Genomic DNA, 14,210 nt, shown 5'->3' on the forward strand with positions numbered 1-14,210 from the left:
TGAAAATGGGGAGATTTCTCTGAAAATGGGGAATTTTCCCTGAAAATGGGGAGTTTTGTTGAAAATTAGGATTTTTTTCCCCTGAAAATAGGGAGTTTTCCCTGAAAATGGGGAGTTTTGTATGAAAAGTAGGATTTTTTTTCCCTGAAAATGGGGGATTGTCCCTTAAAATGGGAAGGTTTGTCTGAAAATAGGGAGTTTTCCCTGAAAATGGGGAATTGTCCCTTAAAATGGGAAGGTTTCTCTCAAAATAGGGAGTTTTCCCTTAAAATGGGAAGTTTTGTATGAAAAGTAGGATTTTTTTTGCTGAAAATGGGCAATTTTCCCTGAAAATGGGAAGGTTTCTCTGAAAATAGCGAGTTTTCCCTGAAAATGGGGAGTATTGTATGAAAATTAGGATTTTTTTCCCTGAAAATGGGCAATTTTCTGTTGAAAATGAGGATTTTTTCCCTTAAAATAGGGAGTTTTCTTTGAAAATGGGAAATTTTCCCTGAAAATGGGGAATATTCCCTGGAAATGGGGAGTTTTGTCTGGAAAATTAGGATTTTTTTTTCCCTGAAAATAGGGAGTTTTCCCTGAAAATGGGAAGTTTTCCTCTGAAAATGGGCAATTTTCCCTGAAAACTGAGAGTTTTCCCTGAAAATGGAGAGTTTTACCCCCAAATGGGGGGATTTTCTCTAAAAATGAGGAGGGGTGTCTCTGAAAATGGGGAGTTTGCCCTGAAAATGAGGACTTCCCTCTGAAAATGGGAAGGTTTCCTCTGAAAATGGGAAGGTTTCCTCTGGAAATGAGGACTTCCCTCTGAAAATGGGAAGTTTTCTCTGAAAATGGGAAGGTTTCCTCTGAAAATGGGAAGGTTTCCTCTGGAAATGAGGACTTCCCTCTGAAAATGGGAAGGTTTCTCTGAGAATGGGAAGGTTTCCTCTGGAAATGAGGACTTCCCTCTGAAAATGGGAAGGTTTCTCTGAGAATGGGAAGGTTTCCTCCTGAACATGGGAAGGTTTCCTCCTGAAAAGGAGGAATTTCCTCTGAAAATGAGGGTTTTTTCCCCTGAAAACAGAGAGTTCTCCCTGAAAACAGGGGAGTTTCCTCTGAGCCTTTAATGAACAGAGTGCTGCCAGTAAATCTCCCTGGGTTAATGAGCTCAGGTTTGCAGACACTGCTCTGGAAGGTGCCAGCTTGCCAGTGCAGATGGGCAGCAGTTGGTCCCACACCAGCTCAGCCTCGCTGCCTTGATGGCCAACAGAAGCTTCCACGTGTCAGCTTCATGAGCAGCAAGGCAACAACTCACTCCTACAGACTGCTGCTTCCCAGGGAATGGAATCCCTTTTTCCACAGGTGAATAATATGCCACAGAGCTCTAGAAGTATCCCTAAGTCCACTGGGCAGCTGAGGAAAACACAGCCCCAGAACCAGGGGGAGGGCAGAGCTTTCAGAGCCCTCTGGTCTGGGTCTGTGCCCTTCCAAACTCTCCATGGTTCACCTCAGCTGCTGAGAGCCTGTGGTCAAACCACTCCAAAGAAATGGATGAAATTATTCCCAAATCCCTCACTCCAGTCCCAAAGGACCAGAATTTCAGGACCTGCTAACAATGTTGGGGATTAATCTGCCCCAATGGGAGGGGTCAGTGAGAAGACACAGCCAAACTCTTCTCATCATCGCACACTCAAAGGACAAGGTGCAAGAGTCAGAAGCTGCAGTCAGGGACTATCTATCCAGATAGAAGGTAAAAGGCTGTTCACAGCAAGAGTGGTTAAGCACTGGAGCAGGGGCTGGATGAGGCTATGGCACCTCCAGAGGCTTGGAGATTGGCAAAATGTGGCTGGCCAAGACTTGAGACCGACTTAGATCTAACCACATCAGCCCTGCTGTGAGCAGGGGCTTGGACTAGAGACCTTCTGAGATCCCTTCCAACCTCAGCTGTCCAGGGCCTAGATGAAAAACTGCTTTTCCCCTACCCTGATCTTCCTCTTCAGCTACAGACAGTGGGAAGAGCCTGAAGAATTTGCAATGGAGGGGAAAAATGACTTGTTTTATCCTTGAGGAAGAGCAAAAGAGTTTAAAATGTGCATTTAATTGTTGGCTGCTAGCAAAAAAAAAGGGGGGGAGAGGTTGGGTGCATTTTTTTTTTGCTGATTTCAGGAAGCTGTTCTAGAAGCAGCAGCATTTGCCAGTAAAAGCCTTTGGGTGATGGAGACCTAGAGGTGGTTTGGGCCAAGCCACACTGCTCAAGGAAGGGTGGGGTGGGAAGGCCAAACTAAGATTTGCTGTAGCTGTAAGCCAGTGCTTAAAAACTCCTGGTGGAACACTCCCTCTGATGGCAGCACTGCAGCACGACAAAGGACACCACCAAAGGAAAAGGGTTGGGCAAAGGGACTTCAAGCAGATCTGTCAGCAGTTGTCTAAACACAGCAACAAACTCATGGGCTCAAGCTGTTCCCTTTCATCAGTGAGACAGGTTGGCAAATCAGAGCCTTCTCCTTGCAGAAGATGGGTGGGGAGAGGAGAAGAGGCTGGGAAAGGAGATCCTTCCCTTCCGTCTTTCTCCTCAAGTTCTCTGTTCCTAACCCCTCCCTGTCTCGAACACTCAGCTGTGTGGGGAGAATTAGGGAGCTTATTATGCCTGGGATTCCTCACTTGTACCAGAGGAAGCCAGCATGTGGAGCACAGAAGAGAGATTTAAAGAGATTTAAGCTTTACACTGCTTGAGGCTTTCCCTGTGCACAGACCGTGAGTGAGCAGGGCAGGAAGCTCTGACGCAGGCCGGCAGAGGTCATGCTGGGATCCCCTTCCCTCTGTGCATCATCCTCCTTGCCCTGGAACTCACCTGAGCTCCACTTCCTTCTTGTTTCCCTAACTATCCTTAAGACACAGTGGTGTGTTTTTTCTCTCAGCAAAGCAAGGGGCTGGCTGCAAGCCCAGCCCAGCACCGCTACACATCCGTTGCTCATCGTGATCTTCCCACCAGTCCCTCTCCCTAACCAACCTCTCCACGCTTCAGGCAAAGTGCCTCCAGCTTACCTTAGCCTGCCCATAACCTATCCTGACCCACACACCTCTACTCACCAGCAATCCTTTCAGGGCTCTCTGCTGCTTCCAGCCCTGCAGCTTCCATAGAACTTCTTTTCACACCTCACCTGAGACATTAGTCACACAGTCCTCCTCCTCTGCAGTTAAATCCAAGCTACAGTTACCAAGCACAAGACAGTCTGGCTAAAACAAAAACAGACATAAAGAAGCTTCCAGCAGACACCAGCACTCATGCAAGGTCAGGCTGGTTACAAGAGGCATTATGGCCGAGGAGGAAACAGTAAGCCAGCACTGCAGACTTCACTGCTGCCTGAGAACTTGCCTAGAACGAAATCTAAGGCAGCAGCTGGGGAGAGGCCAAGGCACTGATTTGGTGGACTTCTGAAGCCATCCAAGCCATTCTGGTTTTAACCTCCCTGCTCCACGTGTGGAAATGCCAACAGCCTGGCCCTCTGTCCAGCATCCCATCTGTGCCTCTGATTTTTCCTGCTCCTCCGAGGACAGCACCAAGCGGCGAGCTCAAACCTCCCAGGAGCTTATCTCCGATCCAAGCACCCCCAGGGGGACCTCCTCCTTAGCACCTTTCAGAGTGAGCCCATGAATTCTCACAATTCATTGGGGACAGGTCTGTTCTACCAGGGTTAAGCTGGGTTCAGCTGGAATCACTGATCTTTAATATTTACATCACACGGCGGGGGGGTTGGGGGAGGGAAGGGTGCAAGCGCAGCCAGCCGAGATCACTGGCCACAAACACCTTTGTCCATCGTGGAAAGCAGGCAAGAAGTTACAGAGATGACCTCTTGCTTCTGAAAAGCATAAAGAGGGAAGAGAAGGGATGATGGTGGGGGTTGGACTTGATCATCTCCAGAGGTCCCTTCCATCCAACCCCTACCATGCTGATACTGCTCAGCCCGCCCAAGCTGGCAATTTCTGCCTGCCAAAGAGAGCAGCTCGCTTCGAGGGAGAGGGAAACCAAGACAACAGCTAACAACTGCAGTGGACTGAAGGAGTGTGATGAAGCAGGCCAGCTCTCACACCATGTGAGCAAATATTAAGCAGATCCCAGTGACAGAAGTGAAACCAGCTTCGGGGCTACAGGCACGGGGCTGAGCTCGCGCCGGCATTCTCGCAGCCGCACCAGGAGAATGCCTCTGCTGGGGGTCACCACTCAGGACCAGGGGGAAGGGGTCCTGAGTGCTGAGGGCAATTCTACAAGTGAGGGGACAGGAGAGAAAAAAGAAGGCTTACTTTGGAGAGGCGCTTGTGTGACTTAATCGGAGAGAGAGCATGCAGGAATGAAAAGAGAGAAATTAAGGAGAGAAGAAAAATCACCTGGCAAAGCACGAGAAGGAACAAACCGCCCCCAAACCCCACACAAAGCATTGCACTCTCCCCCCCATCCCACCTCTGCCTCATGGAAAGCACCAGGGATTGATGTCAAGATTTAGTAGCCAGCCTGTTGGGAAGGATCACACTCCCCTGGCCTTATAACTCACAGCACTTCATAGGCCAAGTCGCGGTTGCAATTCCCCCTTACCCAGGACAACATTCCCCTGACAGAGCATCCCCAACCTTGCTGTGCCCTGCACCCTGCCTGCCTCCCATTGCCTGGCATTCTTCTGGGGACAGCCTGCTGGCCCCAGAATGATTGAAGATGTCATCTTCACACAGGCCCTACGAGGAGAGGGTAAGGGAGCTGGGGTTGCTTAGCCTGGAGGAGACTCAGGGGAGACCTTCTTGCTCTCTACAACTACCTGAAGGGAGGTTGGAGCCAGCTGGGGATTGGTCTCTTCCCCCAGGTACCCAGCACCAGAACAAGAGGGCACAGTCTCAAGCTGTGCCAGGGAAGGTTCAGGCTGGAGGTGAGGAGAAAGTTCTTCCCCGCAAGAGGAATTGGCCATTGGGATGTGCTGCCCAGGGAGGTGGTGGAGTCAGTTCAAGAGGGGACTGGATGTGGCACTTGGAGCCATGGTTTAGCTGTCAGGAGGTGTTGGGTGTTAGGTAATAGGTTGGACTCCATGATCTCTGAGGTATTTTCCAACCTGCTTGATTCTATGAATCTAAGGACAAAGACTCCTGCAGCATCCCTGGGTCTTGGCAGCACTGCTCCTGTCCCTGTGCAGCCAGCTTGTTTCATGGGGATGATACTTTGATAGCAATGCATTGAGAAGAGGCTCTTAAGGGCCTTAAGGAAGCTCTTCTGCACCTAAAGCTACCAGTTCCTTGCTGTCCAGGGAGGTGGTGGAGTCACCATCACTTGGAGGTATCACAGTATCACCAAGGTTGGAAGAGACCTCAAAGATCATCGAGTACAACCTGTCACCACAGACCTCATGTTGAAGAAAGGCTTGGATGTGGCACCTGGAGCCATGGTTTAGTTGATTAGATGGTGTTAGGGATTAGGTCATAGGTTGGACTTGATGATCTCTGAGGTCTTTTCCAACCTCACTGATTCTATGAGTCTATGATCTGGGCCTGACACCCTGGGGTGGGGTTTGCAGGCTGCTGTGTGCACAGGAAACAAGTCTGACCTCCAGGGCAACCTCAGAACTGAGTGGTCTCAAGTGATGCATCTTAGAAAACAACTCTTCACTGCCTCTTAGGAGCTCTCACTCTCCTCCCTTAGTGGTGAGACCAGCTCAGACCAGTCAACATGGGTCACTACTGAGTCCTGTTTCCTCTGCTGACAGCAACCACAAAGGGCAGTGCATGAAGGCTTCTTGTTGTGTGTGACACAACTCAGCACTAAGCTGGGCCAAGATCCAACAACTCATTTCACACAGGCCATCAGCCATGCCTGTGACACTGTGAGGGTATCCAGGCTGAAATGCTTCACTTCAACTATCTGGACTTAACCAAGTGCTCCCCAGAAAGGTTGTGGAGTCTTCTTCTCTGGACTTTCAAGACCCATCTGGATGTGTTCTGGAGCCCCTGTGCCAGGAAGGATCTGGAGGGGCTGGAAGGTGTCCAGAGCAGGGCCAGGAGGAGGAGCAGAGGGCTGGAGCTGCTCTGCTCTGCAGACAGCCTGAGAGAGTTGGGGTTGTGCAGGCTGCAGAGGAGAAGGCTCCCAGGAGACCTTCTGGTGGCCTTCCAGGATCTGCAGGGGGCTCCAAGAAAGCTGGGGAGGGACTTTGGAGGGTGTCAGGGAGGGATAGGACTGGGGGGGATGGAGCAGAAGTAGAAGTGGGGAGATTGAAATTGGCTGTGAGGAAGAAGTTGTTGCCCAGGAGGGTGGTGAGAGCCTGGCACAGGCTGCCCAGGCAGCTGGTGGAAGCCTCATCCCTGGAGGGTTTTAAGGCCAGGCTGGATGTGGCTCTGGGCAACCTGCTGTAGTGTGAGGTGTCCCTGCCCATGGCAGGGGTTTTGGAACTAGATGATACTTGAGGTCCCTTCCAACCCTAACAATTCAATGACTCTATGTGTTCCTGTGTGACCTGTGCTCCTGCTCTGGCAAGGAGTTGGACTCCAGAGGTCCTTTTCAACCCTTAACATCCTGTGAACTATCTCCTAATACATCACTGATATCAGGGTTAGCACCACAGACCATGTTTGGCTCCCAAGACCCTCATGTGTTTTTTACCAGACCCCCACTGCTCACAAAATAATAATCAAGAGTCACCAAACCTGAAGCCCTCTTCCTCATGACAGCCAAGACTGTTTCTAAGCACGGTCAAAAGACACCAATGCCTTCCTAGGGCAAGCATCATCCACCCTGGACAAGATGGTCCTAACACTGCACTGACAAGAAGCAAAGTGCAAACTGATCCTGTGCAACTTGAACCTCATCTCAACAGGGCTTAAGACAGGACTGGAGAAAGGTGAGGGCCCCTCACAGGCTGTCTGCACTTCTGTTTGTCCCATCACTCCTCAGGAGCCAGATGATAAGCAGCAACTGCAACAGCTCATGTGCAAGGTTGGGGTAATTTGTTTACCTTTTCTATCACTCTTTGCTCAAGATCTGTGGAAAGTTTGCTAGGCACAGCCTGAAACTACCACAAAGGTCTTCTTCAAAACCACAGCAGTCTCCCAAGGAAACATGCCCACGCCTGCAGAAAAGGCTGGCCTGAAATTGTGCCAAGGGAGGGTTAGGCTGGAGATGAGGAAGAATTTCTTTGCTGTAGAAGTGGTCAGGGATTGGAAGAGGCTGCCTGAGTCCCCAGCCCTGGAGGTGTTCCAAGAAACCTGTGGCCATGGCACTTGGGGCCATGGTTTGGTGGCCATGGTGGGGTTGGGTTGAAGGTTGGACTGGATCATCTTAGAGGTCTTTTCCAACCCAAACAATTCCATGGCTCCATGCTGCTGCTGCACTGCATGATTCCCTGTCAGTGGCCATGGTGCTGCTGGGTTAAAGGTTGGACTGGATCATCTTAGAGGCCCTTTCCAACCACCCAGTTCTACCACTCTAGATGAACTGTGATGGAACCACGCCAGAAGCCATCAGCAACTCAGAGCCTCGAGTCGCTGGAAGGAGAGAGCTGTGCTGCAGCCTGACCTAGGCCAAAGGCTCCCAGGTCAGACAATTTTCAAGAGTACAATGGGAGAATGAGGAGGAGAGTTAGGCAGAGGAATACAGGGCAGGGGCCAAAGGGGACACATGCCTGGACACATTTCTTGGCCTGCAGCAGGCAGAGTGTGGCCAGAAGGAGCAGGGAAGTCCTTGTGCCCTGTGCTCAGCACTGCTGAGGCCACCCCTGGAGTCCTGTGTCCAGCTCTGGGCTCCTCAGCTCAAGAAGGACATTGAGAGACTTGAAGGTGTCCAGAGAAGGGCAACGAGGCTGGGGAGGGGTCTGGAGCACAGCCCTGGGAGGAGAGGCTGAGGGAGCTGGGGTTGCTTAGCCTGCAGAAGAGGAGGCTCAGGGGAGACCTTCTTGCTCTCTGCAGCTCCCTGAAGGGAGGATGTAACCAGGTGGAGGTTGGTCTCTTCTGCCAGGCACCCAGCACCAGAACAAGAGGACACAGTCTCAAGCTGTGCCAGGGGAGGTTCAGGCTGGAGGTGAGGAGAAAGTTCTTCCCAGCAAGAGGAATTGGCCCTTGGGATGTGCTGCCCAGGGAGGTGGTGGAGTCCCTGTGCCTGGAGGTGTTCAAGAGGGGACTGGCTGTGGCACTTGGAGCCATGGTTGAGTTGTCAGGAGGTGTTGGGTGGGAGGTTGGACTTGATGATCTCTGAGGTCTTTTCCAACCTGGTTGACTCTCTGACTGTGTGAGTCTATGCAGAGCCCGGGGGGCGCCGCGCTCGCTCCTCACCTTGGAGTTCTTGGCCCCGCTGCGGCCTGACTGCGAGGAGCAGCTGCGCTGGACCCCCTGCTCCGGCGTGGACGGGGACTTGTCCGAAGAGTGGTCGGAGCCCTTCTCCACCATGGCGTCCGCCGGGCAGTCCTGCGGCGGGGGGGAGCGGGAGCGCTTGCGCAGGATGGGCGAGCAGGCAGGCGTGCTGCGGTTGGAGTTACTGGCAGTGCTGCGGAGAGAGGCACGGCAGGGTCAGCACCCCCTGCTCCCGCGCGGCCCCGCGCTGCACCTCCCCGCGCCTCCCCACAACGGAGATGGCGTCGGGAGGGCCTCAGGCTCTTCCCCCCGGCAAACAGAGACAGCTGAGAGGGCATGGCCTGAAGCTACGCCACGGCAGGTCTAGCTTAGAGATTAGGAAGCACTTCCACACAGAAAAGGTTTAGGTCAGATATTAGATAGCACTTCCTCACAGGAAGGGTTTAGGTCGGATATTAGGAAGCACTTCCTCACAGGAAGGGTTTAGGTCGGATATTAGGAAGCACTTCCTCACAGGAAGGGTTTAGGTCGGATATTAGGAAGCACTTCCATACAGAAAGGGTTTAGGTTGGATATCAGGAAGCACTTCCTCACAGGAAGGGTTTAGGTCGGATATTAGGAAGCACTTCCTCACAGGAAGGGTTTAGGTCGGATATTAGGAAGCACTTCCTCACAGGAAGGGTTTAGGTCGGATATTAGGAAGCACTTCCTCACAGGAAGGGTTTAGGTCAGATATTAGATAGCACTTCCTCACAGGAAGGGTTTAGGCCAGATATTAGGAAGCACTTCCTCACAGAAAAGGCTTAGGTCGGATATTAGGAAGCACTTCCACACGGAAAGGGTTTAGGTCGGATATTAGGAAGCACTTCCTCACAGGAAGGGTTTAGGTCGGATATTAGGAAGCACTTCCTCACAGGAAGGGTTTAGGTCACATATTAGGAAGCACTTCCTCACAGAAAAGGTTTAGGTCACATATTAGGAAGCACTTCCTCACAGGAAGGGTTTAGGTCGGATATCAGGAAGCACTTCCTCACAGAAAGGCTGATTAGACCCTGGAATGTGCTGCCCAGGGAGGTGGTGGAGTTGCCATCCCTGGAGGTCTCTGAGGAAAGCTTGGATGTGGCACTTGGCAGCCATGGTTTAGCTGATGTGGTGGGGTTAGGTCACAGGCTGGGACTTGATGCTCTCAGAGGTCTTTTCCAGCCTCAATAATTCTGTGATTCCCTGCAGGCTGCTCTCCCAGCTTCCCGAGGGAGAGCACCCAGAGCCACACTCAGGGCTCCTGCCCCCAGCACAAGCAGGCTGTGGACAGTTATCACCTGCCAGTGAGACAGAGCTAGCGGGGCCTGCCAGTGCCTTTCTCCACCCACTCTTCAGCTCGCCTGGCCGCACAGGGATGCCTGGGAGAAGGAACTCCTCCTCTCCTGCCAGCTCTGAGAGCTCCAAATTATGAGCTGAGCTTAGGAAAGCAAAGCTAAATTTGCACTGAAGAGGAGGGAGGTGGCAGTGTGCTCTCTGAACAGCCCCACTCTGTCCCTCCTGGAGTTCAGCGAGAGTGGCTGTGCCAGCAGGACACACAGACGTGGAACCCACTCATTAGACACCACCAGAAATGATGGGGCACCGGGACAGGAGAGCTGGGGACAGCCAATGCAGTCGTGACTGCCTGCATCACACCATCCCTTATGGGGTGGGCTGAAGTTTCCTCCCAGCAGCAAAGGCACAGCCTAAAACCACCACACCTTCCCTCAGCAGGGTAAGGGAAGGGAAGGGAAAAGGGGGGGAAGAGAGGGGGAAGGGAAAAGGGGGGGAAGAGAGGGGGAAGGGAAAAGGGGGGGAAGAGAGGGGGAATGGAAAAGGGGGGGAAGAGAGGGGGAAGGGAAAAGGGGGGGAAGAGAGGGGGAAGGGAAAAGGGGGGGAAGAGAGGGGGAAGGGAAAAGGGGGGGAAGAGAGGGGGAAGGGAAAAGGGGGGGAAGAGAGGGGGAAGGGAAAAGGGGGGGAAGAGAGGGGGAAGGGAAAAGGGGGGGAAGAGAGGGGGAAGGGAAAAGGGGGGGAAGAGAGGGGGAAGGGAAAAGGGGGGGAAGAGAGGGGGAAGGGAAAAGGGGGGGAAGAGAGGGGGAAGGGAAAAGGGGGGGAAGAGAGGGGGAAGGGAAAAGGGGGGGAAGAGAGGGGGAAGGGAAATGGGGGGGAAGAGAGGGGGAAGGGAAAAGGGGGGGAAGAGAGGGGGAAGGGAAAAGGGGGGGAAGAGAGGGGGGAGGGAAAAGGGGGGGAAGAGAGGGGGAAGGGAAAAAGAAAAAAAAAAGAAAAAGAGGGAAAGGGAAAGGGAAAGGGAAAGGGAAAGGGAAAGGGAAAGGGAAAGGGAAAGGGAAAGGGAAAGGGAAAGGGAAAGGGAAAGGGAAAGGGAAAGGGAAAGGGAAAAAGAGAAAAAAATTAAAAAGAGGAAGAGAAAAAAAATAATGAAAAGAAAAAAAGAAAAAGGAAGAAGAAAAGGAAAAGAAAGCACAGTAAAAAACCCTACTCAAGCAATGTCCCTTTTCATCAGAGGGAAGAGCAAGACACTGCAGAGAATTAACCATTCAGGAGGAAGGAGCTCATCACTCACCCCCTGTCTTCCAACACCCTAACACCTAGCTCAGAAGCCAGCTGCATTCCCATTTGCACAGGAAGGAAGCCCCAGATTTCCTCCCTGCTCCTTCTCTTTTGCTGCCTCCTCTTCCTGCCAGACTCCTCACAGCACCACACACCACATCCACTCTTCCCTACGTAACACACTGCCTCCAGCAGTCAAATTATTTCTGAGCAGCCCAAACAGCTTTGAGACCTTCTCCAGCTGGCCCTGTTCAGCTCTGCAACCTGCAGGTCAGGGCAACCTGGGCAGATCTAAGGATGACCTTTCTGCCAGCTCTGCCATGCTGAGCTGTTAGGGAACCTTCTTATCTCAGGAGCATGAGAAGCAGAGGTGAGCAGGGAGTTGGGCAAAGACCTTCCAGGGTCCCTTCCAACCTGATGCAATCTGATTCTCATAGAATGGTTTAGGTTGGAAGGGTCCTTAAAGCTCATCCAGCTCCAACCCCCTGCCATGGGCAGGGACACCTCCCACCAGCACAGCTTGCTCAGGGCCTCATCCAGCCTGGCCTTGAACACCTCCAGGCAGGGGACAGCCACAGCCTCCCTGGGCAGCCTGTGCCAGAGTCTCCCCACCCTCACTCTACAGAATTTCTTCCTCCCCTCCACTCTCAGTCTCCCCTCTCCCAGCTCAAAGCCATTGTTCCTCAGCCTGGCACTCCCAGCCCTTGTCCAGAGTCCCTCCCCAGCTCTCCTGGAGCCCTTCAGGTACTGGAAGGTTGCTCTAAGGACTCCCTGGAGCCTTCTCTTCTCCAGGCTGAACAGCCCCAACTCTCCCAGCCTGTCCCATAGAGAAAGTGCTCCAGCCTCTGATCACTTTGTGACCTTCTCTGGACCCACTTGTAGGCCCTCTACAACAGGTGGATAATGTAGTAGTTAACAGGTTTAGTTTGGTTTAGTACTGGATGAACTGGCCTCAGAAATGAGCCTCTATTTGCTCACTGCTTGTGTCAAGCACAACTGATGAAACTTTCCCTAAACAACCTGCAGGAAGCATCCAAGAAACCTGCTTCTGCAAACCTTTAACAGCATCACATTTCACACACAGCAGCGTGGCACTGGGCAGAAAACCCTCAGAAGGGTTCCTCAAGAACATCCAAGTGTGACAGTTCAGACAGGCTGGAGAAAGTGGCCTTGCAAAACCTTCTGTGAGCAGGAAGAAAGATGGATGAAATGAGACTCAGCTCTGCTACGCATTTCACACAGCATCACAGGACGGGAGGGGTTGGAAGGGGCCCTAGGAGATTATCCTGGCCAACCAGGAACACATCCAGGTGGGTCTGGAAAGTCTCCAGAGGAAACTTCACCACCTCTCTGGCCAGCCTGCTCCAGGGCTCTGCCACCCTTCAATTGCAGAAGTTCCTCCTCATGTTCAGATGAGCTTCTGATGTTCAGTCTGTGCCCACTGCCCCTTGTGCTGCCCCTGGGCACCACTGAACACAGCCTGGCCCCATCCTCCTGACCCCCACCCTTGGAGTATTGATCAGCATTGATCAGATCCCCCTCAGGCTGCTCTTCTCCAGGCTAAACAGCCTCAGCTCTCTCAGCCTTTCCTCCTCACAGAGATGCTCCAGGCCTGTCAGCATCCACTGCATTCTCTCTGGTAGTTCCCTGTCCCTCTTGAACTGGGGAGCTCAGAACTGGACACAGTACTCCAGATGTGGCTGAAGCAGAGGAGAGTAGAGAGGTAGGAGAACCCCCCTTGAGCTGCTGGCCACAGTGTTCTTCATGCACCCCAGGATGCCCTTGGCCTTCTTGGCCACCACTGAAACCGGTTTCTGTAATGGAAATAGAAGGCAAGATCCTGAAACCCATGTCCCTGAGCCACACACCCCTGCACTCTTTTAGTTTCAACAGCCATCCTCACTGCTGCTGCTACAGCTCCAGGAAACCTGGGCTCTACAACACCTGGGCTCCTCTGCCACACCTCCCCCTTCTCATTCTCAATTCATGGGGAGTTCACACTGAGGAGTTTCACTTTGAGTGCTGGCTTCAAGCAGCTCCCTAAAGGCCAAGGAAAATTCAGTCAAGGTTGTGCTTGCTTTCAGGTTACAGATGGAAGCAGCACCCCAGGTTTTACTGCTGCTGAAGTGGAAGACCAAAAGCAGCAGTTCCAAAGCAGGGTGCACCTGCACCCTGTGCACATAGAATCACAGAATCATAGAATCAATCAGGTTGGAAAAGACCTCAGAGTCCAACCTATCACCTAATACCCAACACCTCCTGACAACTAAACCATGGCTCCAAGTGCCACATCCAATCCCCTCTTGAACACCTCCAGGGATGGGGACTCCACCACCTCCCTGGGCAGCACATCCCAATGGCCAATTCCTCTTGCTGGGAAGAACTTTCTCCTTACCTCCAGCCTAAACCTCCCCTGGCACAGCTTGAGACTGTGTCCTCTTGTTCTGGTGCTGGCTGCCTGGGAGAAGAGACCAACCCCCACCTGGCTACACAGGAAACTCAGCTAGAACCTGCTGCAAAGCTCAGTCCCTTTTTTCCTCAACTTGCATTGAAATGAGGAATGAGACAAATTCTGCCTTTTGGGGGCTGCAAGACATGCTTGGATAGTAGGTGCAAGACACTCCCACAGGCATGGAATCCCAGTATTGTTTGGGTTGGAATAAGCCTCTCAGATCCAGGCCAACCAGCACCCCAACCCCACCATGGCCACCAAAACATGGCCCCAAGTCCCATGGCCACAGGTTCCTTGATCACCCCCAGGGATGGAGACTCCATCACCTCCCTGGGCAGCCTGTTCCAATCCCTGACCACTCTGGCAGCAAAGAAATTGTTCCTAATCTCCAACCTAACCCTCCCCTGGCACAATTTCAGGCCATTTCCTCTCCTTCTATCACCTGAGAGTAGTGAGAAGAGCCCAACCCCCACCTCACCACAGCCTCCTCTCAGGGAGCTGTAGAGAACAATGTCTCCTCTTAGCCTCCTCTTCTCCAGCTCCCTCAGCTGCTCCTCACCAGCTCTATTCTCCAGACCCCTCCCCAGCTTGGTTGCCCTTCTCTGGACTCTCCCTAAGACATCCATATGCACAGGTCTATGGAGTCTATGAAATCAACCCAGGGAACAGCATCTGTGGTGCTTTATGGAGAGCAGAGAGCTAAGCCGGACTCAGGGGAGATGATCCCCACCTCACCCTACCTGCTGCCCAGGCCCTGCTGAGTGCTCCTGGCACCCAGGAAAGAACATGTGTGTGTGCCCAGGGAAGAATAGAATAGAATAGAATAGAATAGAATAGAATAGAATAGAATAGAATAGAATAGAATAGAATAGAATAG

At 52.4% G+C, this 14,210-nt stretch overlaps 1 protein-coding gene across 2 annotated transcripts in view; it reads right to left on the reverse strand.

The window, feature by feature from the left end:
- The window catches only part of GRAMD1B (GRAM domain containing 1B), a 152,222-nt gene that overhangs the window by 40,523 nt on the left and 97,489 nt on the right, over nucleotides 1-14,210 (reverse strand). The window contains exons 3-4 of one of the 2 annotated variants that reach the window (XM_054175975.1): nucleotides 8,275-8,485; nucleotides 4,279-4,299 (exon numbers count right to left, since the gene is read on the reverse strand). In XM_054175975.1, coding sequence (XP_054031950.1) covers nucleotides 4,279-4,299; nucleotides 8,275-8,485 — 232 coding nt within the window. Of the gene's footprint in view, nucleotides 1-4,278; nucleotides 4,300-8,274; nucleotides 8,486-14,210 lie in introns of those variants that run through there. The other variant, XM_054175974.1, reaches the window with a different exon arrangement.

Source organism: Dryobates pubescens, chromosome 34 (genome assembly GCF_014839835.1).
Source record: "Dryobates pubescens isolate bDryPub1 chromosome 34, bDryPub1.pri, whole genome shotgun sequence".
NCBI classification, from domain to species: domain Eukaryota; kingdom Metazoa; phylum Chordata; class Aves; order Piciformes; family Picidae; genus Dryobates; species Dryobates pubescens.